This window comes from Ahaetulla prasina, chromosome 11 (assembly GCF_028640845.1).
Source record: "Ahaetulla prasina isolate Xishuangbanna chromosome 11, ASM2864084v1, whole genome shotgun sequence".
Taxonomy (NCBI): domain Eukaryota; kingdom Metazoa; phylum Chordata; class Lepidosauria; order Squamata; family Colubridae; genus Ahaetulla; species Ahaetulla prasina.
In genome coordinates, this window is record NC_080549.1 from 23,528,270 (window position 1) to 23,555,710 (window position 27,441).

General features: G+C 46.7%; 2 protein-coding genes across 2 annotated transcripts in view; one reads left to right on the plus strand and one right to left on the minus strand.

Annotated features, from left to right (window-relative positions):
* Positions 1 to 17,168: 17,168 nt before the first annotated feature.
* Positions 17,169 to 20,956, minus strand: LOC131183891 (uncharacterized). Its single transcript, XM_058154639.1, has 3 exons — positions 20,930 to 20,956; positions 19,756 to 20,297; positions 17,169 to 17,534 (listed from the first exon to the last, which is right to left on the minus strand). Exons 1-3 carry the CDS (start codon positions 20,954 to 20,956, stop codon positions 17,492 to 17,494), a joined length of 612 nt encoding a protein of 203 aa, XP_058010622.1. The 3' UTR covers positions 17,169 to 17,491.
* The window catches only part of AMER1 (APC membrane recruitment protein 1), a 29,459-nt gene continuing 22,194 nt past the window's right edge, over positions 20,177 to 27,441 (plus strand). The window contains exon 1 of the mRNA XM_058197033.1: positions 20,177 to 20,289. The gene's annotated coding sequence lies outside the window, so the exon portion shown is untranslated. The remainder of the gene's footprint in view (positions 20,290 to 27,441) is intronic.

Here is a 27,441-nt window from a genome sequence, read left to right on the forward strand (position 1 = left end):
AGCAGAGGAAAAGGTGGGGCAGGCCCAGGGAGTGCTGAGTCATGGAGCGATACCTCATAGGGGCTAAAAGCAGGAGGAGGAGCTCCGTGGCTCTTTGTGTTGGACAAAGCCGCAAACTCCTTGGACAATCTGTTTCATGGATTTAAGACTGAATCTATTTGTGAGTGCCTTTTGCTTTCCCTGTAATTTCCTGGTTACCTTGGTAACAGTTTCAGCTTGCTTCTACGAGATAAGAGATTTTGGCAGGCACGTGGGGAAATGTGGCCAGAACATTTCTGTTCCAAAGGGAACCCGGCCAAGTGTAAATAAACTGTTGGCAGAAGGCCTTTGACTGGAGTATTTTCTTGGGAGTGTTGGGGGGAGGGGGACAAAACAAAACCTTGGTTCACAGCTAAACTTAAGCAGCTACATCGTTCCAAAGAGGAAGCCTACAGAAAAGGTGATCAAATGCTGTACAATCAGGCCAGAAATCTATTAACAAGGGAGATCAGAGCAGCAAAAAGAAGCTATTCTGAAAAGCTAAAGAATTAGTTCTCAACAAATGAACCAGCAAACATGCGGAAAACTCTTAAAAATATCACTGGTTACGGCAAACCTCCTTCCCAGGCTGAAGGAAATCAACGATTGGCGGATGACCTGAACATATTTTACCGCAGGTTTGAAAGGAAACTACAGCCACCTATCTCCACAACCCTCATCTCAGACACACCAACAATAGCCAAGCTTCCTACAACTGACTCCATCTCAGACACACCAACACAGCCAAACTTCCTACAACTGACCCCATCTCATTGGGTTCCCAACCCCTAATGATCACAGAAAAGGAAGTGCAAGACCTATTTCACAGACAAAAGTCAGGAAAAGGTCCCGGCCCAGGTCCCCTTCTTGCTTAAAAGTCTGTGCTGACCAATTGGCCCCCATCTTCACCCGAATCTTCAATAAATCACTAGAGATGTGCTATGTTCCTATTTGCTTCAAATGCTCTACTATCATCCCAGTGCCGAAGAAGCTCACCATCAAGGAACTGAACGACTACAGACCAGTTGCTCTAAAATCTGTAGTTATGAAAACCTTTGAAAGGCTTGTGCTGTCCCACTTGGAAACCATCATGGACCCGCTGTTAGACCTTGTGTAGTTTGCATACTGAGCAAATAGATCAACAGATGATGCTGTTAATATGGCTCTGAACTACATCCTACAACATCTTGAATCTCCAATGACCTATGCGATGGTCCTCTTTGTAGACTGTTCTACAAAGAACAAGGGTGCAAATTGAGTGAGGCACAGAGGGCTAAAGCTTAACTCGTTTATTCAGGAACAGCAACGTGCTAACAAGTAGCGGGAACTGGCAACAATGACAAACAGGCAGGCTGCTATTTATATAGTAGTTCTCAAATGCGCCGACCAAGAGCGCACGTCCATTTTTGTCACCGGCAGAGCTGTTGTGCCTCATACACAACACTCCTTCCCACTTGGATGGTGCATGTGTAATTGTCCAAATACGGTGGGCACCTGCGACTCCCCTTGGATCGACACGGTTACAGGAGGAGATGGTGATGGTGGTCATCTGGGAACCTCAGGAACTGCCAGCAACTGTGGCTCCAGTCCGCCGAAAAGCTTGGCCATTTCCCATTTCCCCAGGTGAGTCAGGCTAGTCGAACAGGACGAGACACACGGAGAGCTTGGTGCGTTGATATCATGTGGTATCGCCACTAGGTAGTGGTGAAACACTACTATCTATTGCTTTTGGTTAAGATATTAATTAACTAACTCTTCCCCTTGCAAAAAACACACACACACAAAAACCACAGGAGTGCTTCCCTTTGAACTGGGGGAACGGGCAGGGGTGGGAACGGAGCGCTTTTACAATTTCCTTTTCTTCCTTTCTAAATCTTGAATGGGATGTTTGCCAACACCTCCCCCCTTTTTTGGGGTGGGAATCAATGCCATAAATTATTCATTGTCATTAGTTATTGATTTGGATATTTGGCCTGAAATGGGTCCTTCCTTCTCTCAAAAAAAAACAAACAAAAAACAAAACAAAAAAACAAAACAAAACCCAGAGGTGGAAGTCCCCCCCCCCTTTCTCCTGCCTTATCCCTCCCATTTCACCAAAACTGTTCCTTCCTTCCTTCCTTCCTTCCCCGTCTAGCTGATCTGTTGGGCCCTAGCTGTCCCAGGTGTCAAAAAACCTAGGAGGAAACCTTCTTCTGTGCATGGGCTGCAGCGAAGCGCCTGGGAGGGAGTGGCCGTGGCCGTTGTGCCCGGGCAAAAGACTGGGGGAGGGCCAGCCGAGGAGAAAAGTTTGTGGCTAATAACCCAGAGGCAAAAACCTTGAGGTGAAACAGGCAAGGGGGGTTTGAGCCGAAAAGTCCTAGACCCAGAACAGTTTTTTCCCGAAGGCCATCACTCTGCTAAACAAATAATTCCTTCAACACTGTCAAACTAGTTATTAAGTCTGCGTTACTATTAATCTTCTAATCATTCCCATCACCCATCTCCTCCCACTTACGACTGTATGACTATAATCTTGTTGCTGGTATCCTTACGATTTATATTGACTGTTTCCTAATATGATTTGTTTGCTTATTTATTCCCTATGACTATCATTAAGTGTTGTACCTTATGATTCTTGACGAATGTCTCTTTTCTTTGATGTACACTGAGAGCATTTGCACCAAGACAAATTCCTTGTGTGTCCAGCCACACTTGGCCAATAAAGAATTCTATTCTATTCTATTCTATTCTATTCTATTCTATTCTATTCTATTCTATTCTATTCTATTCTATTCTATTCTATTCTATTCTATTCTATTCTATTCTATTCTACCTGGCCATTGAAACTATGTGATTATGGATGAAACATGTAAAAAACTTGACATCTCTCCTGGCCATACCCACTCAGTCACATGATCCCACAGAACCCAGTAAGAAAAAAATTGAATCCCATCACTGCATTGCAGGATTTGGATTTGGCCAGTCTAGAGAAAAGTAGGACTAAGGGTGACATGTCAATTTATTTTCCAAAGCACCAAAGGGCAGGACAAGAAACAATGGATGGAAACAGCAGCTTAACTCAAAATTAACTAGACCTGATTTTTATCTCTGGTCAGTGGGTTAATGATCTGGTTTTAGAAGATATAGTGAAGGAACCGGTGTCATGGTCAGATCATTTTCTTCTTCGCCTAGACTTTCAGACCGCCGCCCACCACCGCAGGGAGACGGAACCAATGCGTTGGTTCCGTCCCAGGCGCCTGATGGACCCGGAGAGGTTCCTGACGGAGCTTCGGCTGTTTCCTGAGGATCTTATCCACGGCACGACTGAAGAACTAGTTGCGGCCTGGGAACGGGCCGCGGCTGGGGCTTTGGACCGTGTCGTGCCTTTGCGGCCTCTGACCCGGCGTAGATCTCAATTGGCTCCCTGGTTCTCCGAGGAGCTGATAGAGATGAAACACCGGAGAAGACGCCTAGAGAGCATCTGGAGGTCCAGCCGTTCCAAGGCTGATCGGACACTAGTGAGGTCTTTTACTAAGACCTACCTAGTGGCAATGAAGGAGGCGAAATGTTCTTACGTTTCCACCCTCATTGCATCGGCAGATAACCGCCCGGCCGCCTTGTTTCGGGTGACCCGCTCCCTTCTTCATCAAGAGGGACGGGATGACCCCTTACAGGGACGAGCTGAGGAGTTTAACGGTTATCTATACGATAAAATTGTTCAGCTTCGGGATAGTTTGGACCAAGACTGCAGCGATCCAACTGAGATGACAGAGACACGTCTTGCTGATGTTATTTGGGATGAGTTTGATTCTGTGGCTCTCGAGGACGTGGACAGGTTGCTGGGGAGGTTACATGCGACTACATGTTTACTGGACCCGTGTCCTTCCTGGTTAGTGCTGGCTGCTCAGGAAGTGACACGAGGCTGGCTCCAGGGGATTATAAATGCTTCTTTGGTGGAAGGGGTTTTCCCCGCCGCCTTGAAAGAGGCGGTGGTGAGGCCCCTCCTCAAGAAGCCTTCCCTGGACCCAGCTATTTTGGGAAATTATCGTCCAGTCTCCAACCTTCGCTTTGTGGCGAAGGTTGTAGAGAGTGTGGTCGCATGGCAGCTCCCCCAGCACCTGGAGGAAACTGTCTATCTAGACCCGTTCCAGTCCGGCTTCCGACCCGGTTATAGCACGGAGACGGCTTTGGTCGCGTTGGTGGATGACCTCTGGAGGGCCAGGGACAGGGGTTGTTCCTCTGCCTTGGTCCTATTAGACCTCTCAGCGGCTTTTGATACCATCGACCATGGTATCCTGCTGCGCCGGTTGGAGGGATTGGGAGTGGGGGGCACCGTTTATCGGTGGTTCTCCTCCTATCTCTCTGACCGGTCGCAGACGGTGTTGACGGGGGGGCAGAGGTTTTCCTCGAGGCGTCTCACTTGTGGGGTGCCTCAGGGGTCGATTCTCTCGCCTACCCTGTTCAACATCTATATGAAGCCGCTGGGTGAGGTCATCAGTGGTTTCGGGGTGAGTTATCATCTGTACGCTGATGATACTCAGCTATACCTTTCCACCCCGGACCACCCCAACGAAGCGGTCGAAGTGCTGTCCCGGTGCCTGGAAGCTCCCACGTAACACCACTACTCCGTAGCCTGCACTGGCTTCCTGTGGTTTTCCGGGTGCGCTTCCGGGTCTGGATGGGGAGAAACAGACTCAAGCTCAATCCCTCCAAGACGGAGTGGCTGTGGATGCCGGCACCCCGGTACAGTCAGCTGCATCCGCGGCTGACTGTTGGGGGCGAGTTAGTGGCCCCAAAGGAGGTGGTTCGCAACTTGGGCGTCCTCCTGGATGGACGGCTGTCCTTTGATGAACATCTGGCGGCCGTCTCCAGGAGGGCTTTTTACCAAGTTCGCTTGGTCCGCCAGTTGCGTCCCTTCCTTGACCGGGATGCCTTATGTACGGTCACTCACGCTCTGGTTACATCTAGGTTGGATTACTGCAATGCTCTCCACATGGGGCTGCCCTTGAGGTGCACCCGGAGGCTACAGTTAGTCCAGAATGCGGCTGCGTGAGTGGTAACGGGAGCCGCTCGTGGCTCCCACGTAACACCACTACTCCGTAGCCTGCACTGGCTTCCTGTGGTTTTCCGGGTGCGCTTCAAGATTTTGGTTACCACCTTTAAAGCGCTCCATGGCTTAGGACCCGGGTACTTACGAGACCGCCTGCTGTTACCTTATGCCTCCCACCGACCCGTACGCTCTCACAGAGAGGGTCTCCTCAGGGTGCCGTCCGCCAAACAGTGTCGGCTGGCGGCCCCCAGGAGCAGGGCCTTCTCTGTGGGGGCACCGACGCTCTGGAACGAACTTCCCCCTGGCTTACGTCAAGTGCCTGATCTTCGGACCTTCCGTCGTGAGCGCAAAACACACCTATTTATTCAAGCGGGACTGGCATAATAGTGTCAAATTTTAATTTGGGATTTTATTAATATTTTTAAAATTTTAAAACTAAATTTTAATATTCAGCCTTTTTGTAATTTGCTAGGTTTTAAATGTTTTAACTTGTATATATTTCGTGTTTTATCTTGGCTGTACACCGCCCTGAGTCCTTCGGGAGAAGGGCGGTATAAAAATTTAATAAAATAAAATAAATAAATAAATAAATAAAATGTTGCAAAGAAGCTCTCAAACAGGTGGTGGCTGGCTGGAGGCCGCTGAAAACTACTGGAGGTCTCGAACGCGCCAAAAAAGCTGCTGCAGTGCCATCACCGTCCTGTCGAAGAACAGGGTGGCAAAAGAAGCAGCTTTTTTGGCGCATTCGAGACCACCAGTAGTTTTTGGCGCAAGAAGCCTCCAGCCAGCCACTGCTGCTGGCTCGATTCTGGCTGGCAAAGAGGCAGTGGCTGGGAGGAGAAGACCGAAAAAAAGACACGGCAACTGTAGGCTTCTTGCAGTGAAAATTACGAACCTCAGGCTCCACTTCTCCAATGCACTGCCGCTGCTGCCCTATTCTATGTGCTGGCCATGCAGGCGCACCCCATTGCCTGCTCCACTTGGATTTGTCCTGCAAAAAAACATGTAGTGGCTGCAGGTATATTGCGACTAGGGGGGCGAGATGTCGGCTGGCGGGGAGCCTAGCGGCACTGATGGCAGCCAGCCATGGGAGGAAGGTAAGGTTGCAGCCACAGGATGACGAAAGAGGCAGTCATGGGGAAGAAGCAGGGAGATTAAGGGCCAGGGTCTCTGAAGGAGAGGAAATGGGGCGACGTGTCGCGCATAAGGGAGAGCGGGTGGCGAATGGACGAGAGCTCCATGCAAGGCCAGAGCCAGGGAATCACGTGTTCCCTGACCAAGCCAAGGCGTGCGGCCTTAGGGAATGGTGCATCCCTGGGGCCCCAGCCCCCGACCCAAGGTGAAGGGTGAGTGGGCAGCATTGTCGTGTCCCACTCCTCCACTGACGGCCGGGTCAGGGAAATCCGAATCAGGCTTGCCTCTGCAGCTCTGCCCAAAGTCCTAGCAAAGTCCTCAGAGCAGCCAGGAGACCAGTAAGTGACTTCAGCAAGATAAGTTCGACTTTGCCTGACTCAGAGACTGCCAGAAAGCAGATCCTTTATATAGGCCATGGGGTGTGGCTCCATGACTCAGCACTCATTAAGGCCTGCCCCTCCCTTCCTTCTGTTGCCTCCGCCTATCCAATCTTCTGATGCGAGGGTCACTCCAATCAGCTGTTGGAAGTAAACTTTCCTCAGGCTCACATGCTGTGGAGGCGGGGGAGGGGTCTAGCTGCTCCGTTTGCCTGGGCATGGAGCCAGGGCTGGGGCCGGGGGGTGCTCCCTCCTCTGCAGCCTGCTTGGGCATGGAGCCAGGACTGGGGCCGGGAGGCATACATTCCTCCGTGTTCGGGAGCAGATAAGCAGACCCCGGCTGCGGTGAGAGCGGACAAGACACAAGAAGCATGCATTGCTTACCTTTGGTGAGGTGAGCTGAGCAGGCATCAGTGAGGTGACTGGTGAGGCGATTAGCTGGGCCATGTGGTGAAGCAACATATATAGGGTAGGGGTAGGCGGGGTGATCATCGAGCATCCAGAAGGGATGAGCAAGTGTAGCCAGCCAGAAGTCACTACCGGTTCGGCAATCCAGGCCAAATTGCTTCTATCGGTTTGCCTGAACTGGCTGAATACCACCTCTGCTGCAACGGTTCTTCATATGTTTTAGTCTCCAGGCCCTAATCATCTTAGTTGCTCTTCTTTGCAATTTCCCCCCAAAGTCTCATCATCTTTTTTTGTAAAGTTGTGACCAAAACTGGATGCAATATTCCAGGTGTGGTCTTACTAAGGATTTATAAAGCGGTATTATTTATAAGGTAGTAAAATGAGACCCTTTGCTTCATTCCATTCCTTCGGTTGTGCTTGTCCTATTTTATCTTGTTTCTTCCTTTTCTTAGTTTTATTGTAATTTCTTTATTTGTTGTGTGCAGCCCGCAGCATCCAAGTTTAATAATAAATATAAATTAATCCATAAATAAATAAAACATGTGTCTCTGTGCGGCTGCAGCCAGTTTTCTGAGATTAACCTTTTCATTTCCCAAGTTGTGCAGAAAAAAAACAACAACAGTATCATCTCCCCGTTTTGTGCACCACGGACAGAATCTTCTCCTGATTTTTTTTGAGCCACTGTAAAATGTTTGCAGGGAAGAGAGCTTTGCACAGACTGGGGGTGGTCTGCAGAAAGCTAGGTCAAAAAGCTCACAATGGCAATTGTTATCATGCATTTGAAGTCCTCCTCACCGTTTAAAGTGAAAAAGGGATGGGCCTTTGATTCCACGGCTGTGACCCCATTTTCCCTTTTTTGACCCCCAGAGGATACCCTCGGCACAATGCTACAAAACTGTATTGAGAGTTCTGGTTGCATGGCAACCTGTATATGGATGTACATACGAATACCCTTTCCTACAAGCATTTTGATCAGTATGTGTGATACCTTGCACAACAGGCTACCGAAGAGATTGTTAAGTCCAACTGTTGTAAAAAAAAAATACTTCTCATCGGTTTCTGAATATAAAAGCCCTAACCTAGAGAGTGGAAGGAATTATTTTCATGCCCATTTGCCTGTTTGCTTGGGAAACGTGTATCTTGATGAGCATCTATACCAGGGGTGAAATCTAATTTTTTTTGCCACCAGTTCTGTGGGTGTGGCTTGGTGGACATGTGACTCGGTGGGCGTGGTCAACATGACGTCACTCATGTCTTTCTTTATTTCTCTCTCTCTCTCTCTCTCTCTCTCTCTCACACACACACACACACACACACCTGATCTGAGCAGCGGCTGCTGCGGGAGAAGGAAGAAAGTGTCCCCCGTCATGGGCTGGATGCAGGCAGCGGGACTCGAGGCGGAGGGGAAGGCAAGGGGCCTGGGGGACCACTGGGAAGGCAGCGTGGAAGGCAGAAGCATGGCAGGACTTCAGGGAAGGGAGTAAGCTGCCCCCCCACACTTTACCACTCCATCCGCCCTGAACCGCCCTGAGTCCCTTGGGAGATAGGGCGGTATATAAATGTGATTAATAAATAAATAAATAAATAAATCTCTTCCTCCTCGCCAGCAGCATCCACTTGGCCAATCTTCCTGCAAATTTGGCCGATGCTTCCACACCTCCGCACGCTTCCTTTCCTTTCCCCCCACACAACCTCCCCACGCCTGTGCAGCATCTGTTTTTGCAGTAAGGCAGCCGCGGGAATCGCCAACCCATCGGTGGGTACCGGGAGCCCAGGAGCGGAAAGCCGCACTTACGAGAAGGGGGACGGTCCTCTCTTCTTTATGGAGCTCGACTTTGCCGGACTCTTCTCTTCTCTGCCCACTCTTAACGCCACCAATGCCGATGCTGCTGGGAAAGGACAGCACGCCTCATTCGGCCGCATCCAGCCAGTTTCCCAGCAGCATCGGTGGCATTAAGAGTGGACAGAGAAGAGTCTCCCGGTTTGCTGAACCAGCCCAGTCTTCACTACCTACTCACCTGATCCGGTTCGATCCGGTAGCATTTCACCACTGATCTATACCTGTGTTAGCCAACCTTGGCAATTTTAAGATTTGTGGACTTCAACTTATTTTTGAACATATAGCAATCTCTCTTCAGTTGTCATATAAAAAAACAAAGTTCCCTGAGTTTTTTCCAACTATTTTACCATCAATTCTCAAAGCATGCCAGCTGGGGAATTCTGGGAGCTGAAGTCCACACATCTTAATGTTGCCAAAGGTTGAGAAACACTGAACTGTGCTCTCAAAATTTGCCATATCATAGAACTGAGGGAAATTACTGACAAGGAGAACAATAAACCAGTGGAACAATTTGCCTGCAGAACGGGTGGGTGCTCCATCACTGGACAAGAAAAAACTGGACAACAATTTGTATGTATAGGGTCTCCTGCTTGAGCAGCGGGTAGGAGTAGAAGACCTGCAAGGTCCCTTCCAAGCTTATTGTTCTATGTCCTATGTTTTAACACATGACACCTTGTGACGATAATGGACCAAAGATGTTTCCTGCAAAAGTACAGCATCTTGTTCCTGGCTTGGTTTGAACAATCCTATCATTTCCCCTGAATGTTTCTTGCACAGTTCTTGAGTGTCAAATTTATTTTCAGCACTCTGCCTATCTTGAAAGCAGCAGATCAATCCATGGCTTAGTGCATCTTCCAGATGTCTTTCTCACACTCTTCCTCTTGGATCTTTCTTTCTTTCTTTCTTTCTTTCTTTCTTTCTTTCTTTCTTTCTTTCTTTCTTTCTTTCTTTCTTTCTTTCTTTCTTCTTTCTTTCTTTCTTTCTTTCTTTCTTTCTTTCTTTCTTTCTTTCTTTCCTTCCTTCCTTCCTTCCTTCCTTCTTTCTTTCTCTCTCTCTCTCTCTTTCTTTTCTCCCCCCCCTTTCTCTGCTCTCCTCTCTTTTCTTTCCTGTGAAATCAGATGAGTTTTATCAGGAATGAGAGCAATGCAAATGAAGAGAGACTTGGAATTTGTTACCATGGCAAGCAGGAAAATGTATCAATGGGAGAGGGGATGGGTGGGGTAGCTCAAGGAAAGGGTGGGAAACGCCTTCCTTGTAACCACAACCGGATGTCCACCAGCTCTGCATTCTCCTTAAAGGCTGAGCCTATTTCATCACAAGGTAGAGAATTGCAATGCACTAAAAACCTTAAGTCTCCAAACTTGGCAACTTTTAAAACTTGTGCTAATGTGCTAAGCAGAATTCTGGGAGTTGAAGTCCACAGGTCCTAAAGTCTTAACATTGCCAAGTTTGGAGAGCCCTGCACTCTGCAATTAGTGACTATGTAGCAAGGAAGAAATGCTGTACAGGAAAACAGGGGAAATATTTTATTAATAGTCTCAGTGTGCTCCTAATCTGTAGAGTGAACCTGATTCTGAAGCCCCAGGAAGACTAGCAACCTGAATAGGTCTGGTTTATAGTTCAGTCTTCCTTTCTTGCATCAAAAGCCAGTAACACTTTTCTTCTGCCTAGTGAAATCTTGCACATTTGCACATGAATGCCTCTCAACTCCATCTTGCAAACTCTCAGTCTTAAATTTCCAACCAAGGGGAAAGTAAGAGAAGTTGATGGGGTCATTGGTGCTAGCTTCTCAGTGCTCATTCCTGTCCAGACAGATCTTCTAAGGCAGTTGTCAATCCTGGCAATTCTAAGCCCTGTGGACTTCCAACTCCCAGAATTCCCCTGGCTGGCTGGGGAATTCTGGGAGTTGAAGTCCACATGACTTAGAATTGCCAAAGTTGAGAAACATTGAGTTAAGGCATTAAATAAATAATATTACAAAAATGAAATAACGGTCTTCAAAGGCGTTGTTCCCTTTCCCTCGATTCAACCCTCCAAATTACCAAACCTGGACAAACGGTATGGAAGATTTTCATAAAATACGTGAGCAGGGAGCAAATGCTTTCTACTCTTAAAGAAAGACCTCGTTTTTATGATCTCATCTGCAAGTGGGTTGAGCTTCCTTGTTTGATCCACTGCTTTTGAAGTTGGATGAAAACCCCAACTTTCATTAATGAGGGTAGGAACGGAAGAATGAGTACTTGAGATAAAAAAGGTCATATCTCCAGGGGCTTGTCCAAGATGGTAACTACGATGGTGTGATTAAAGCTCTACCTTTTTTTTTTTTTTTTGCTGTTGCATGCTCATCAACAAGCTATAGCTAGTCCTTGACGTATGACCACAACTGAGCCCAAAATTTCCATGGCAAAGCAAGGCAGTTGTTAAGTGAATCATGCCTCGTTTTACCACCTTTTTGCCATAGTTGTTATGTGAATCACTGCAGTTAAGTGAACCACACAGTTGTTAAGCAAATCTAGCTTCCCCCATTGACTTTGCTTGTCCAAAGCTGGCTGGGAAGGTTGCAAACAGTAATCACATGATCCCGGGATAGAATAGAATAGAATAGAATTTTATTGGCCAAGTGTGATTGGACACACAAGGAATTTGTCTTGGTGCATATGCTCTCAGTGTACATAAAGAAAAGATACGTTCATCAAGGTACAACATTTACAACACAATTGATGATCAATATATCAATATAAATCATAAGGATTGCCAGCAACAAGTTATAGTCATACAGTCATAAGTGGAAAGAGATTGGTGATGGGAACTATGAAACGATTAATAGTAGTGCAGATTCAGTAAATAGTTTGACAGTGTTGAGGGAATTATTTGTTTAGCAGAGTGATGGCCTTTGGGAAAAAACTGTTCTTGTGTCTAGTTGTTCTGGTGTGCAGTGCTCTATAGCGTCGTTTTGAGGGTAGGAGTTGAAACAGTTTATGTCCAGGATGCGAGGGGTCTGTAAATATTTTCACGGCCCTCTTCTTGATTCGTGCAGTATACAGGTCCTCAATGGAAGGCAAGTTGGTAGCAATTATTTTTTCTGCAGTTCTAATTATCCTCTGAAGTCTGTGTTTTTCTTGTTGGGTTGCAGAACCGAACCAGACAGTTATAGAGGTGCGAATGACAGACTCAATAATTCCTCTGTAGAATTGGATCAGCAGCTCCTTGGGCAGTTTGAGCTTACTCCTTGGGCAGTTTGAGGATACTGCAACCATCATGAATATATCCCAGGTGCCAAGTGCCCAAATTTTGATAATGATTGTGGGGATGCTGTGATGGCCATAAATGTGAAAACTGTTCACGTCACATTTTTCAGTGCTGTTGTAACTTTGAAGGTCACTAAACGAATGGTTGTACATGGAGCATTATCCGTATTTAAAAAATGATAAAGGAAACAAGAATCACCTTAGGGCTAAGGAAAGAGATCTATGACCCAAGTCTTCAAGATCAGAAACAGCTTCTCCATTTTTTCAGGAATAGTTGTCAGAGGAGAAGAAACTAGAAAACCAGGACAGCATGCCCAGTTCTATGGTTTAGCTCTGTGGTTTAGCAAGTTGTGTGAACGCACCTCCCTGTTTAAAACGTTATTTCTTGATACCTTTCTTATACATTTGTACAAGCAATGTATGATCAGTGATTTCATGATGATCAATAACTAATGAAAGAGAAATCGCTGAGGCCTCCAGGAATCAAAGGCCATTGCTGCAACCTTTTATTACAAGTTAGTCTAAATAAGATTCATTAAATCAAACCTACAAAATACAATACATGAAATGGAACATGTGAAATAACACGGCATTCAAGGTTAAAAAGCGACAATAATTGCTGCACTACTTGGCTATTTTCAAGGTGTCAGTGTTACAAGCTGAGAAAAGTAACTGTTAGATTCGGGCAATAACGAGGCTGGAGACCAGGGTAGTGACAACAGCTCTTTAATATATGGTGAACCCAGCAACCAGGCTGGGGAAAAACCTCTCCTTATATACAGTTCAACCGGCGGCTTCAACCAATCAGCAACGTGCTTGTTTCCCGCCAAAATATTTAAAGATACATTACACTCCTTCCCTCCCAGAAAACACTTTACCCATATTTACATGATATTTACATATTATTTTTCCACGTAATCACGCAAATAGACTGGGCGTCTCCTGACTCTTTCGGACCTGCGCAGTACATTCCCTGGGAGTGGGTCGAGCTGACCGGAGGGGCTGTTTGCTCCTCTCAGCTCCTCCTCTAGGCCATCCGGCCCTGGATTATTAGCAGAGTCGTCCCTGCTGTTTTCTACTGGAACCTGTGGGCGTCGCTGGACCTCCGGAAACTCAGATAAGTCCTGCGATTTTTCCGGGTTTGAGTCAGCTGTGGAATCAAACATTGTATAGTCAGGGCTTGTTTCGACTAATTCGGATTGTTCGGCTATGCGTTTTCGTATTTGGTCTATGTGGCGCCTCCATACTCGGCCGTCCTTTAACGCCACCAAGTATGATTTTGGACCTGTTCTGTTTAGGATTTGTCCTGCTATCCAGGTTGGGCCTTCACCATAGTTGTGTGCCCACACTCGGTCTCCTATGTCCATTTCTCTTGTTTTTCCGATTTCCCCCTTGTAATCCTCCGGCGTATAGTTTGGATTTAAACGGTCTAGGGGGCACCTGAGCTTTCGGCCCATTAATAATTCGGCTGGGCTTCTGCCGGTTGTGACACAGGGAGTTCTGTGTTGGATGGCCAGGAAAACATCGATTTTTGTTTGCCAGTCGCCTGGCTTAAGTCTGGACAATGCCTCTTTTGCGCTCCGGACGGAACGCTCTGCAAGGCCATTCGTCGCAGGGTGGAAAGGCGCCGAGAGGGCATGTCGGATGCCCTCTTCTGCCAAGTACTCCTCAAATTGGGTTGCCGTGAATTGCGGGCCGTTATCAGAAACTAACGTGTCGGGCAACCCATGAGTTACAAATAGGTGCCGTAGGACTGAGATCACGGCCTCGGCTGTCATGGATCTCATGAGAATGATTTCCAGCCATTTGGAGTAGGCATCTACTACTACCAGGAAGGTTTGGCCGTGGAAGGGGCCGGCAAAATCAATGTGTATTCTAGACCAGGGCCCCTGGGGTCTCTCCCATTCCCGAACCGGGGCCGTTGGGGGTAGCGGTCTGGACTCTTGGCAGGCCTGACATTTCCCTACCCTTTCAGCAATTTCTGAGTCCATTAAAGGCCACCACACATAGCTTCTCGCTAGACCCTTCATCCTTACGATCCCTGGGTGACCTCGTGGAGGAGATCCAACACCCTTTTCCTCAATTTCTCTGGGATCACCACTCGATCCCCCATAGCAGGCACCCCTTGAGCCGACAGTTCCCACGTTTCTTTACAAACTCTTTAAAACGCCGCCCGCGCAGCGGCCACCCTCTTGTACCCAACCAAGTACAGTTCTCAGAATAATGTCCGGTATGACGCCCGAGCCACCTCCTTAGATGTGACTGGGCCAGAGTCAGAGAGTCAATTAACAGTATGGGCGTCCCGGGTGGGGTCCTCGATCGCCCCTGGTAGTGGGCATCTGCTTAATGCGTCCGCATGCCCCAACTCTTTTCCCGGTCGATGCCACAGTTTGTAGGAGTGGGCGGCTAAAAAGATAGTCCATCGGGTCAATCGGGGCGAAAGTGCCACGGGCGTTGGGCGGTCCCCCGCCAGTAACCCTAACAGTGGTCTATGGTCCGTAACAATTTCAAAGTCTCTACCAAAAACGTATTCGTGAAACTTTTTTACCCCTGACACTATAGCTAGAGCTTCCTTATCCAACTGACTGTAGTTCCTCTCTGTCGAGGACATCGTTCTGGAATAGAAGGCTATTGGGGCTTCTGTGCCATTTGGAAGCCTGTGGCTGAGCACAGCCCCCACCCCGTAAGGGGAAGCATCGCAAACTAATACCAATGGCATTGTGCTATGATACTGTATGAGTAAACTATCGCTGGATAGTAGATGTTTTACTGCTTCGAAAGCCCTAGCTTCCTTCTTTCCCCAAGACCAAGCAGTATTCTTTCCCAGTAACTTATGTAGCGGCTCGGCAACGGTTGCCTTATTTTTCAAAAAGACCGCATAAAAGTTCACTAGACCCAGGAATGCCTGTAGCTCTGCTTTGTTTTTAGGCGCTGGAGCCTTTCTTATTGCCTTGACCTTGCTTTCAGTGGGGTGGATTCCTTCCTTGTCTATTCTGTAGCCTAAGAATTCTACAGATTCTACCCCTATTTGGCATTTGTTCACTTTAACCTTTAGACCGGCTGACCGGAAAATGCCCAGAACTTTTCTCAAACGTTCCCCCAATTCTTCTAAATTTTCGGCTGATACCAATACATCATCGAAATAGGGGACTACCCCCGGGAGCCCTTGCAGAAGTCGCTCCATTAAATTTTGAAATAGACCAGGAGCCACACTCACCCCAAACTGTAACCGGGTACACTTGAAAGCACCTCTGTGAGTCACAATTGTCTGGGCTTCGGCTGTGTTGGCGTCTACGGGCAGTTGTTGATAGGCTTGGGCCAAATCTAACTTGGCAAAAACGTGCCCTTGCCCCAGCGAGTGCAGCAAGTGTTGCACCACGGGACCGGTAGCGCTTTTTTGCAAGGCTTTGTTTAACGTCGCCTTGTAGTCAGCGCAGATTCTAACTGACCCATCTGGTTTCACTGGGGTGACGATTGGCGTCTCCCACTTTGCGTGATCGACTGGCACCAGAATCCCCTGACTGATGAGCTTGTCTATCTCCTTGTCAATCTTGGGTTTAAGGGCAAAAGGGACTCTCCTTGCCTTTAACCGAATGGGGGCTACCTGGGGGTCTAAATTGAAGGAAATAGGGGTCCCCTTGTACTTGCCCAGGCAGTCCTTGAAGACATCTTCGAACTCGTTCATGAGTGTGTCTTTTAGGTTAAAGTCACTTCTGTAGATGCCAGTCACTCCCATGCCCAATGCACGGAACCAGTCTAGTCCCAACAAACTTGGCAGGGTCCCTTCGACTATCGTGATGGGCAGGGTCTTCTTGTGTGGTCCGTACTGACGCGGACGGAGGTGGTCCTCGAACAGGGATGCGATTCCTTGGTAGTCGTGAACTCGTAGCCGCTGTGTTTGCAGTTTGCGTTTGGCGATTCTCGGCAAAGCTTTCGCAAAAGTGTCCCAGGACATGATTGTGATCGCTGACCCTGTGTCCACTTCTAGTCGGCACGGCACTCCTTCGATTTTCGGTTTTGTGAAGATTTTCTTCTCGACGCGGGTTGCTGCACGGCCTATTATCACGGTCGTTCGATTTGAATTCGCGCCCTTTTTGTTTTGACCAATCGCGGGTCGCCTTGCCGATCCTGCGCTCTGATTGGTTGGTTTGAATTTTCGGCGGGAAGGTTGGGGTGCTCGACAGACTTGAGCCAGGTGCCCCTTCTTCTCGCACCGCCGACATGTAGCGTCCTTGAACTTGCATCGTTGACGCTGGTGTTGCCCTCCGCAACTTCCGCATTCCTCCCGGTCTTCTTTGCCCCTTCTCTCGGTGAGGCAAACTCCTTCCTCATCCTCGCCGTCTGATTCGGTCTGGATTTCTTCGTTGTGGACCGGGGTTGATTTCGCGCTCGCCGTTGGCGTGAGTGGCTTTTGTAGGGTTTCCGCCGCTTGGGTGGACATCTCGTGAGCTCTGGCTTCGTCCAGAGCGTTTGCCAGCGTTAGATTGCTTTTTGATAGCAGCCGCCTCCGCAAACGAATGTCTCTGACCCCACAGATGAGTTGCTCCAACAGCTCCTCGTTCAAGTCTCGGTACCCACAATCTTTGGAGGCTTTCCTCAGGGCGGCCATGTACTCGCTGATGGATTCGCCCTCTTGCTGTCTGCGCTCTCCAAATTCAAAACGCCGTACGTACTTGGACGGTGTAGGCGCGAAATGGTTCTTCAATAGATTTTGCAGAGTTTGCCACGATACCGATTGTACCGGCGTTGGCTCTGCCAGGGCTTCCGCGATGTCGATGACCTCGGGACCGCAGTGGCTCAGGAAATATGCCCTTTTGCGGTTGTCTGGAACTCCTTGCAGTTCGTTTGCCTCCAGGAAGCTCTCGAAACGAGTCATGTACGTTCCCCATTTCTCCCTGGATGGGTCAAACGGCGCGGGCGGAGTGTAGCTGGCCATCACTGCGATTCTGCCCTGAGCTTTGCTGGGTTCGGTTCTTTCGTGCGTTCAGCTCGTTCCTGGTGCTCTTAACCTCGAGATCCCATCCTCGTCGCCAGTGTTAGATTCGGGCAATAACGAGGCTGGAGACCAGGGTAGTGACAACAGCTCTTTAATATATGGTGAACCCAGCAACCAGGCTGGGGAAAAACCTCTCCTTATATACAGTTCAACTGGCGGCTTCAACCAATCAGCAACGTGCTTGTTTCCCGCCAAAATATTTAAAGATACATTACAGTAACTTTGAAATGGTATGAATTCCCTCGAGATCCTTAAAACCCATTTGATCAATGGCCTTAATCAAATTTCTATCTGTCCTAAGTATTGAATAAAGTAGATCGATGTTGGGAATCACCATTGATAAAGTTAGTAGGGAGGATTGTTTTGTTATAAATTAGATAATTTTCCAAGTTAGATAATTGTGATTGGGTTCATAGGTCCAGATTTAAATTTATTTACTCATTACTCAACTCGGGTTTGGAGCTGATTCACTTCCTGGGACAACCTGAAAATCGAGATAAAAATAAAAGTTAAGAAAAGATAAATAGTCAGATAAACATAAACACACAAAAAAATATAGTACAGTAAGTAAAATAAAGATAAAAATATAAATACAGTAAGATAAATAGAAAAAGAAAATACAAATAGAGTAATATAAATTAAAATACCAGAATGGCAATGCAGATAGTCCTCACAACAGTTCATTTTGTGACCATTCGAAATTGCAACAGCCCTGGAAAAAAGTGACTTATGACTGTTTTTCACACTTATGACCATTGCAGCATCCCCATGGTCATGTGATCAAAATTCCGCCGCTTGGCAAAAAAACTTTCCACTAATATAGCAGAACCCCTAAGCATAATCTTTGAAAAAGCTTTCATGACCAGTTCCCTTCCCAAACTTTGGTCACTAGCTACAGTCATCCCTGTCTTCAAAAAAGGAGATCCCAGCCTAGTTGAAAATTACAGACCAATCTCTCTATGCTGCGTCACCTGCAAAGTAATGGAATCTATCATCAACCAATCCATTACCCTCCACCTAGAAACAAACAACCTACTCTCTAAGAAACAATTTGGTTTCAGAAAAAAATTATCATGTAACTTACAACTTCTTCACTGCAAAAACATATGGACTACAAATCTTGATCAGGGCAAAGCAATAGATGCAATCTACATAGACTTCTGTAAAGTTTTTGACTCAGTAGTACATGATAAACTTCTCCAAAAACTAAAATCCTACGGCATCAAAGGACCCCTCCACAATTGGATAACAGCTTTCCTGTCAAACAGAAAACAAGTGGTCAAAACTGGCAATGCTCTATCAAATCCTGTTCCTGTCAAAAGTGGCGTTCCCCAAGGCAGCGTTCTTGGACCAACACTCTTCATATTATACATTAATGATCTCTGTGACCATATCATAAGTAATTGTGTTCTCTTTGCTGACAATGTCAAACTATTTAACACCACCCTCACTATCCTTCAAAAAGACCTTGACTTTGTATCTGAATGGTCTAATACTTGGCAACTCCAAATCTCAACCAGCAAATCCTCAGTCTTACACCTTGGAAAAAAGAACCTAAACACTAAGTAAGAGCTCGATGGACATTACCTTACAGATGACCCCCATCCTGTTAAAGACCTTGGAGTTTTCATATCAAATGATCTAAGTGCCAAAGCCCACTGCAAATACATAGCAAAAAAGGCTCTAAGAGTTGTAAACCTAAGCTTGCGTAGCTTCTTTTCCAAAAACTCTACACTAACCAGAGCATACAAAACATTTGCTAGACCTATTCTTGAATACAGCTCACCTGTCTGGAACCCATACCACATCTCTGACATTAATACAATTGAATGAGTCCAGAAATATTTTACAAGAAGAGTTCTCCGCTCCTCTGTAAACAACAAAATACCTTATGCCACCAGATTTGAAATCCTGGGATTAAAAAATTTAGAACTCTGCCAACTCCGACAAGACCTGTGTTTAACACACAGAATCATCTATTGCAATGTCCTTCCTGTTAAAGACTACTTCAGCTTCAATCGCAATAATACAAGAGCAAACAATAGATTCAAACTTAATGTTAACCGCTTCAATCTTGATTGCAGAAAATATGACTTCAGTAACAGAGTTGTTAATGCTTGGAACGCACTACCTGACTCTGTGGTCTCTTCCCAAAATCCTAAAAGCTTCAACCAAAAACTGTCTACCATTGACCTCACCCCATTCCTAAGAGGTCTGTAAGGGGCGTGCATAAGAGCACAAGCGTTTCTGTCCTATTGTTTCCTTTTGTTATATCCAATTAATATAGTTATTACATACTCATACTTATATATATGCTTATATATTGTATAATTATTTCATGCTTATGCTTATATATACTGTGACAAAATAAAATAAATAAAATAAAATAAACGATGGTCACAGTGCCCCAGGGTCCCGTCATCCCCCTTTGTGACTTCTGACAAAGTCAATGGGGGAGCCAGATTCACTTAACAATCGTTTTCGTAACTACAGTGATCCATTCAACAACTTACTCAACAACTGTCTTGCTTAGCAATTGGGCTGAATTGTGGTCGTATGTCGAGGACAGTAACCAAATGACAATCCAACTATCCTCACAATTAGATAACCGCCTCTAAAACGGGGGGGGGGATGCCCCCCTTTAAGTGGCTTGCCTTTCTTAGAAACACCCCCCCCCGCATCACTGTATGTTTGCTTTTGCGTACTTTTCCTTGTAGTTCCATTTGAATTCGTTCATTCGGGTCGGGGACGGCTCCCGTGCCGGGTCAAGTTTGAGGGTCCACTTTGGCCATCCCCCGGCGACCCTTCCCCCAAAATTCTCGAATCCTTCGGAACTTCCTGCCACTTGAAATGCCTCCGGCCCTGCTGCTCCAACCCGAGACACGGAAGGTGCCGGCCAAGGCGAAGCGCCCCGGGCCCGGCCAGGGCAGGAGGCCGCTGCCCCGACGGAGGGCGGGCGGGCGAGCGAGGCAGGCGAGGAGAAGGGAGGCGCCCGTCGGGCTGGGCACAGCCGCCCTTTCCCGGGAAAGTTGGCCAGGCGAGGCGGCGGAGACCGCCCACCCGCCTCCGCATTGGCCAGCCCTGCCTGCCGATCACGCGGCCCCGCCTTTGGCCGGGGGGTAGCGGGACCCCCGCCCCGTCGCTCCTGGGCGCCGGGAGAACCGGGAGGCGGCGGCGGCGGCGGCCAACTTCCTTCCCGGCGCGGCGTCTCCAGCCCCGGCAGAGCGCGGCCAGCGGGGGTGAGTGGCTCCAGCGGTGGGCTCCCCTCCCCTCCCCTCCCCGCCGCCCCGGCCCCTCCTCCTTTATTCCCCCCCCCCCCTTGCAAGGCGCGGGTCTGGCCGGCTGGTCGTGTGCACGCGTCTCTCGCCTTTTGTGTCGCCTCCCGGCGGCTCTGCGGGTGCGGGAAGGACGCCGGCCTGCTTGCTTGGCTTTGCCAGAACGGCGGGGCGGGGGGGGGGCGCAGAATTGCTTGCACCCCTCCCGGGTCTTCCCCTCTTTCTTTCTTTCTTTCTTTCTTTCTTTCTTTCTTTCTTTCTTTCTTTCTTTCTTTCTTTCTTTCTTTCTTTCTTTCTTTCTCCCGCCCGGCCGCTGCCCAGTTTTCCGGTAGGCCGGGCAGGTTGCCGGTGCAGCTGGAGGCGTCGCTGCCGGGGCTCCCCTACGGCAGCGTTGAGCCCGTCGGGGAAGCCCCCTGATTTGGGGGGAGGGGCGGGCTGGTCTGCGCGAGGCTTCCCCCCCTCCCCCACACACACACCCGCTTTAACGGGGGTCGGGCTGAGGTGCAGCTTTACTGGGCGAAAGGTTCACGCGTGGCGAGTGTGTGTGTGTGTGTGTGATTGTGTGCGCGCGTGCACGCGGGGAAGGTCAAGTTCAGCGATTCACCTGTTCGGATTCACCTTGGCTCCCCATTGTCGAGGGGGGTCGTCCCTTACAGAGCTACTGCAAATTTGAATTGTCTGTTTTGTATCTGTCTCTCTCTCTGTCAGTCTACCGTCTGTCTTTCATTTATCTGTCTCTTTATCTGTCTATCCTCTACCGGTTGCCTATGTATCATCGTCTATCGTTATTGTGTATCATCTCTCTCCTAGCATACTAATATAAAGGAGATCTTAATATTAAGTAATCCATTTCCAACCAAAATGATTGTCATATTAGCTATTACTTGGATACAAAATATTACAGACCTTTTCCCCCCCTCAATTTTAGTTGAAAAGTTAAAAACAAAATAGGCCGGCAATATTGACATTTTTAAAAAAAATCTTCAACCATAATAGAACGTTTATTTTTTTTCTTCTTTTCAATACTTTCAGCTTTCTAAATAATAAAGTCCGTCATTTAAAATCGTGATCTAAATAGGATTGTCTTGAAATCTTTCATTTATAACATTTTTTTTAAAAAGAAGAAAAAAAAAAAGCAGATTGCTGACCAGAGCTCGGAAGGGGCTTGGAGGAGCCACCACCCATCAGGATCTGTTTTGAGGGGGGCTCCTGGACGATGCTTTGGGTCACCTTGCCCTGCTATTCCGGGGTGGAGTAGAGACTGATCAGGCCAGCCTTCCAGAGAGTTTGGACAGTTTTGTTCTGTTTGGCAGAGGCAGGGGCAATATTTGCATGAAGTTTGTTTTGTTCTTTTTTTAAATTAAAGCTACAGATAGTCCTCATCTTACAACCAGCATTTCTGTTGCTAAGCAAGGAGTTGCTACGCAAGTTGCGCCCAATTTTACAACCATTTTTTTTTGCTACAGTTGTTAAATGAATGCAGATGTTAAATGAACCATGCGGTCATTAAACAAATTAGGCTTACAGGGTCGCGCTGAGGATTTTGTTCAGTATCTGTCTGATAAAATCGCTCAGATTCGGGACGGCTTGGACACTGATTGGATAGATTCAGGTAGGATGGCGGAGACAGGTCTTGAGAATGTTATCTGGGCTGAGTTCGATCCTGTGACTCCTGAGGACATGGACAGGTTGTTGGGCAGGTTGAACTCCACCACATGTTTATTGGACCCGTGTCCCTCCTGGATGGTGCTGGTCACTCGGGAGGTTACACGAGGCTGGCTCCAGGAAGTTACCAACGCTTCTTTGTTGAAGGGTGTCTTCCCCGCCGCTTTGAAAGAGGCGGTGGTGAGGCCCCTCCTCAAGAAGCCCTCCCTGGATCCGGCTGTTTTAGCGAACTATCATCCAGTCTCCAACCTTCGCTTCTTAGCGAAGGTTGTTGAGAGTGTGGTGGCAAATCAGCTTCCTCAACACCTGGAGGAAACTGTCTATCTGGACCCATTCCAGTCCGGCTTCAGACCTGGTTACAGCACCGAGACGGCTTTGGTCGCGTTGGTGGATGACCTCTGGAGAGCCCGGGACAGGGGTTGTTCCTCTGTCCTGGTTCTATTAGATCTCTCGGCGGCTTTTGATACCATCGACCATGGTATCCTGCTGCGACGGTTGGGGGGATTGGGAGTGGGAGGCACTGTGTATCGGTGGTTCTCCTCCTATCTCTCTGACCGTTCGCAGACGGTGTTGGCAGGGGGGCAGAGGTCGACCCCAAGGCGCCTCACTTGTGGGGTGCCTCAGGGGTCTGTTCTCTTGCCTCTCCTGTTCAACATCTATATGAAGCCGCTGGGTGAGGTTATCCGTGGTTTCGGGGTGGATTATCATCTGTACGCTGATGATACTCAGCTGTACATTTCCACCCTGAACCACCCCAATGAAGCCGTTGAGGTGATGGGCCGGTGTCTTGAGGCCATACGGGTCTGGATGGGGAGGAACAGGCTCCGACTCAACCCTTCCAAGACAGAGTGGCTGTGGGTGCCGGCGTCCCGGTACAGTCAGCTTACACCATCGCTGACTGTGGGGGAGGAAGTACTGACCCCCAGGGAGGGAGTGCGCAACTTAGGCGTTCTCCTGGACGACCGGCTGTCCTTAGAGGATCATTTGACAGCCGTCGCCAGGGGAGCTTTTTATCAGGTCCATCTGATTCGCCAGTTGCACCCTTTCCTTGACCGGGACGCCTTACGCACGGTCACTCACGCCCTCGTCACTTCCCGCCTGGACTATTGCAATGCTCTCTACATGGGGCTCCCCTTGAAGAGCACCCGGAGGCTCCAGTTAGTCCAGAATGCGCCGCTGGTGATAGAGGGAGCACCGCTGCTCCCATATAACACCTATCCTGTGCGGCCTACACTGGCTACCGTAGTCTTCCGGTGCACCAAGGTTTTGGTTACCATCTTTAAAGCGCTCCGTGGCTTAGGACCGGGATACCTTCGAGACTGCCTTCTGCCGCCGATTGCCTCCCAACGACCTGTGCGCTCCCACAGAGTGGGCCTCCTTAGGGTGCCGTCAACCAAACAATGTAGGTTGGCGACCCCCAGGGGGAGGGCCTTCTCTGTGGCGGCACCAGCCCTGTGGAATGAGCTTCCTCCGGGATTACGACAACTCCCCGACTCCGGACCTTCAGACGTGAACTGAAGACTCTATTATTTTAGCGTGCGGGACTAGCCTAAGAACAAAATGTTTTAGTTAAATTTTAATGGGGGTTTTACTGGTTTTTACTTTTTTAGTGATCAGGCTATGATAATATTTAGTTTTAACTGGGTTTTAATGTTTATTTATTATATTGTTTTTATATTGTTTTTAATATGCCTGTGAACCGCCCTGAGTCCTACGGGAGATGGTGCGGTATGTAAGTTTGATAAATAAATAAAATAAATAAATAGGCTTCCTCTGTTGACTTTGACAGAATCTGGCTGGGGAGGTCGCAGGTGGTGATCACATGACCCTGGAACGCTGCAGTTGCCATAAACACCACGAAGGACGGGTCTCTGAGGGAAATGGGCGGTTAAAGAATATCACATGTAAACAAACTTGGGCTACCTGCAGTGATTCACTTAACAAATGTGGCAAGAAAAGTTGTAAAATGGGGCAAAACTCACTTAATAAATGTCTCACTTAGCCATAGAAATTTTGGGCTCAGTGTTGGTTTTAACTTGAGGACTACCTGTAGTGCCACCACTGTCAAAGTCCTGGTCTTGTGGCCACATCCCTCATGGCTCAGCCATTGCAAAGCATCGTAATACTTCTGGGATTTTTTCCCGTGTAACATGAGCCTGTTAAGATCAGAGACTACATTTGTTCAACCAGATTTTGTTGTCTTTGGTGCTTACTGTTGATAAAGTGGGACAAACACACACCGACACAGGCACGCACAGAGATAACAAATCACAATAGGCCCTTGTTCATGTTTTAAAGCTGGGCCAATTTATCATGGCATGATCTCTCATGGACTGGATTCCCAGGATCAGCTGTATGGCATTCTGTCAGCAGTTGGCAGATGCAACATATTCATGAATGCCAAGACAGAAGAATGTAAACAGAGGGGTCAGATGTCAGTTAAATACAACCAACAGGGCAATCATTGTTTGTTAAACCGAGGCTGGAATGTAGGCAAAGAAGTTGAGAAATTATCCACAACTGTAGCAAAGGATGACGGATTTTGGAGACATGCATGCATATCTTTATTTAGTTTTATTTATTACATTTATATGGCTTCCTATCTTACAGAAGCGACTCTGGGTGGTGTAGAAGTAGTCCTCGACTTAACAACCGTTCATCTAGTAACTTTTCAAAGTTACAACAGGGCTGAAAAAAGTGATTTATGACCAGTTTTCACATTTACAATTGTTGCAGCATCCCCATAGTCATGTGATCAAAATCCAGACGCTTGGCAACTGGCTCATATTTTCCTTTGGGTTGTAGGATCCCGGGGTCATGTGATCACCATTTGTAACCTTTCTAGCTGGCTTCCAACAGGCTAAGTCAATGAGGGAAGTCAGATTCACTTAATGATTGCATGATTCACTTAAAAACTGCAGGGATTTGCTTAAAAACTGGCAAAAAATTCATAAATGAACTCATTTAACAACTGCCTTGCTTAGCAACAAAAATTGTGGACCCAATTGTCATATGTTGAGGACTATCTGTACAACATGCAAATAGTTGGTGGCTTTAACCAGTGGAACAGCTTGCCTTCAGAAGTTGTGGGTTCTACATCACTGGAGGCTTTTAAGAAGAGCCTGGACAGCCACTTGTCTGAAATGATAGAGCCTCCTGCTTGAGTAGGGGGTTGGACTAGATCACTAGAAGACCTCCAGGGTCCTTAGCTCTATTCTGATTGATTGATTGAACGATTGAACAACGATCATGCCCAAGGCTTCAAAAATTGCAAAGTTGTAGTATGGTTACACACATCTTCATTCAAGAGAGGTACAGTGAAGCCAGAATTTTTCCTTTTGGGATTGTTGGATGAACTATTAGGAAAAAAAACCTCATGGGAGATTGTCAAGATATAATTCCTTTGGGGAGATTACTCTATCCACAAAGATGAAAAGATTTAGCACTGGCCACCATTGAAGAGTGTTTGGGGAAATCAACTGAATGAAATTGAGAGAGGGATAAACTGACGTCTTTATTTAGAGGAAAGACAATAGAGTCATGTATTTCTGCCTGGAAACCCCTTATGGACATTTTGTGCAAAAATGAGGAAAAATGCACTTGTGATCAATGGTTTTGATGATTAGGCGGGATATAAATTATAGAAAGAAGAGAGTCGGGATGTAATTTTAGAAAGAGTGTGTCTATAGAGATTCTCAGTCCTCCAGATCTGGATTGCCTCAAAGCAGGGATGAAATCCTGCAGGTTCTGACAGGTTCTGGAGAACCGATAGCAGAAATTTTGCGTAGTTCGGAGAACTGGCAAATGCCACCTCTGGCTGGCCCCAGAATGGGGAGGGAATGGGGATTTTGCAATATCCTTCCCCCAGGAGTGGAGAGGGAATGGGGATTTTGCAGTATCCTTCCCCTGCCATGCCCACCAAGCCACGCCCACAGAACCGGTAGTAAAAAAATTTGGATTTCACCACTGCCTCAAAGGTGCTTTTTTCAAAAGGCAACCGGACTTTCTGGTTTTTCTTTGAAAACGTTTCGCTTCTCATCCAAAAAGCTTCGTCAGCTCTGACTGGATAATGGGAATTGGAAGGATTTATACTCCTTGCAGACAGCTAGTTAGAGAGAGGTTAAAATGTAATTGTACTTTTAACTGCTGTGAAGAATATTAGAAGCTACCGCTTTATGCCCTTATATCTTGTTCTATATTTTTTCTAGTCTCTTATTGCAATTTTAGTTTTTTTTGTTATTTCTTTCTTTTTCACTTCCTCTCCTCTAATGTAGTTTGTAGATGTTCTTACTGTTCTCAAAACTTTTAATAAAATTTTTATACACATAGATAGATAGATAGATAGATAGATAGATAGATAGATAGATAGATAGATAGATAGATAGATATAAATATAGATACAGAGATACACAAACACATATATACACTTATCCCATTGATTTGATTCAGATTTCTCACTGGTTAATTTTGCATTGGACTGCAAATCTTGGTGAATTTTAGATCACATATGTTTTCAGTTTACAACTTCTTAATCTTTACTGAGTTATCTGCCACCCTGCAGATGATTTATTGTGCTTTTAAAGTATGAAATAGAGTATTCTGAGTTGTCTACAGATAAATGAAAAACATAAATCCAAAGCAATATAACAATTATAACATGGCATAATAAAACTAAACTGCACAATAATAAAGAGAACCCAGTGAAATCAAAAGAAAGATTAAAAGCAACACAATGTAAAGAAACATGACAAAAACAGTTGCAAAATAATACAGAGCTCAAAACGTTTTAGAGATATTCTTACAGAGCTGAGGGGGGGATACAAGGGCTTTTATAGATGACATGATGAAATCTTATTTATTTATTAAGTTGATCATCATAAGCCAGAGAATTAGAAAAAATAGTTTATAAAGATTAAATGAATAAAGGTGGCATAAAAATGATTGTAAAAAGCAAAAAAAAGCAGAAAATAAAGGGGTAATGATCGAAGAAATAATCATAGTAAAAAAATTGCAGATCCAAGCATTTTTTATTTTTTTCAGCTTCCCTAGGGTTTCTAGGAAAAGCATAGTTTCCTTGACTAGCTTTATTAAAATAAAATAAAAACCTAACAAAAAAGCTAACGACCAAGAAAGGAAATAGTAAAGAGAAGAGAACGAAAAAATAGGAAATAGGTCAGAAAAATAAAATATATATAAAAGGAAGCAAAGTGACTTCTGACTGCTTTTACAACAGATAGAAATAAAACTTATAGAATAACAGAATTGGAAGTGACCTTGGAGGTCTTCTAATCAAACCCCCTGCTCAAGCAAGAGACCTATACCATATCAGACAAGTGGCTGTCCAGTCTCTTCCTTAAAAGCCTGCAATGTTGGAGCACTCACAATTTCTAGAGGCAAGTTGTTCCACTGATTGTTTATTTTCATCTTGCATCATTATCCTGCTGCAGGTCA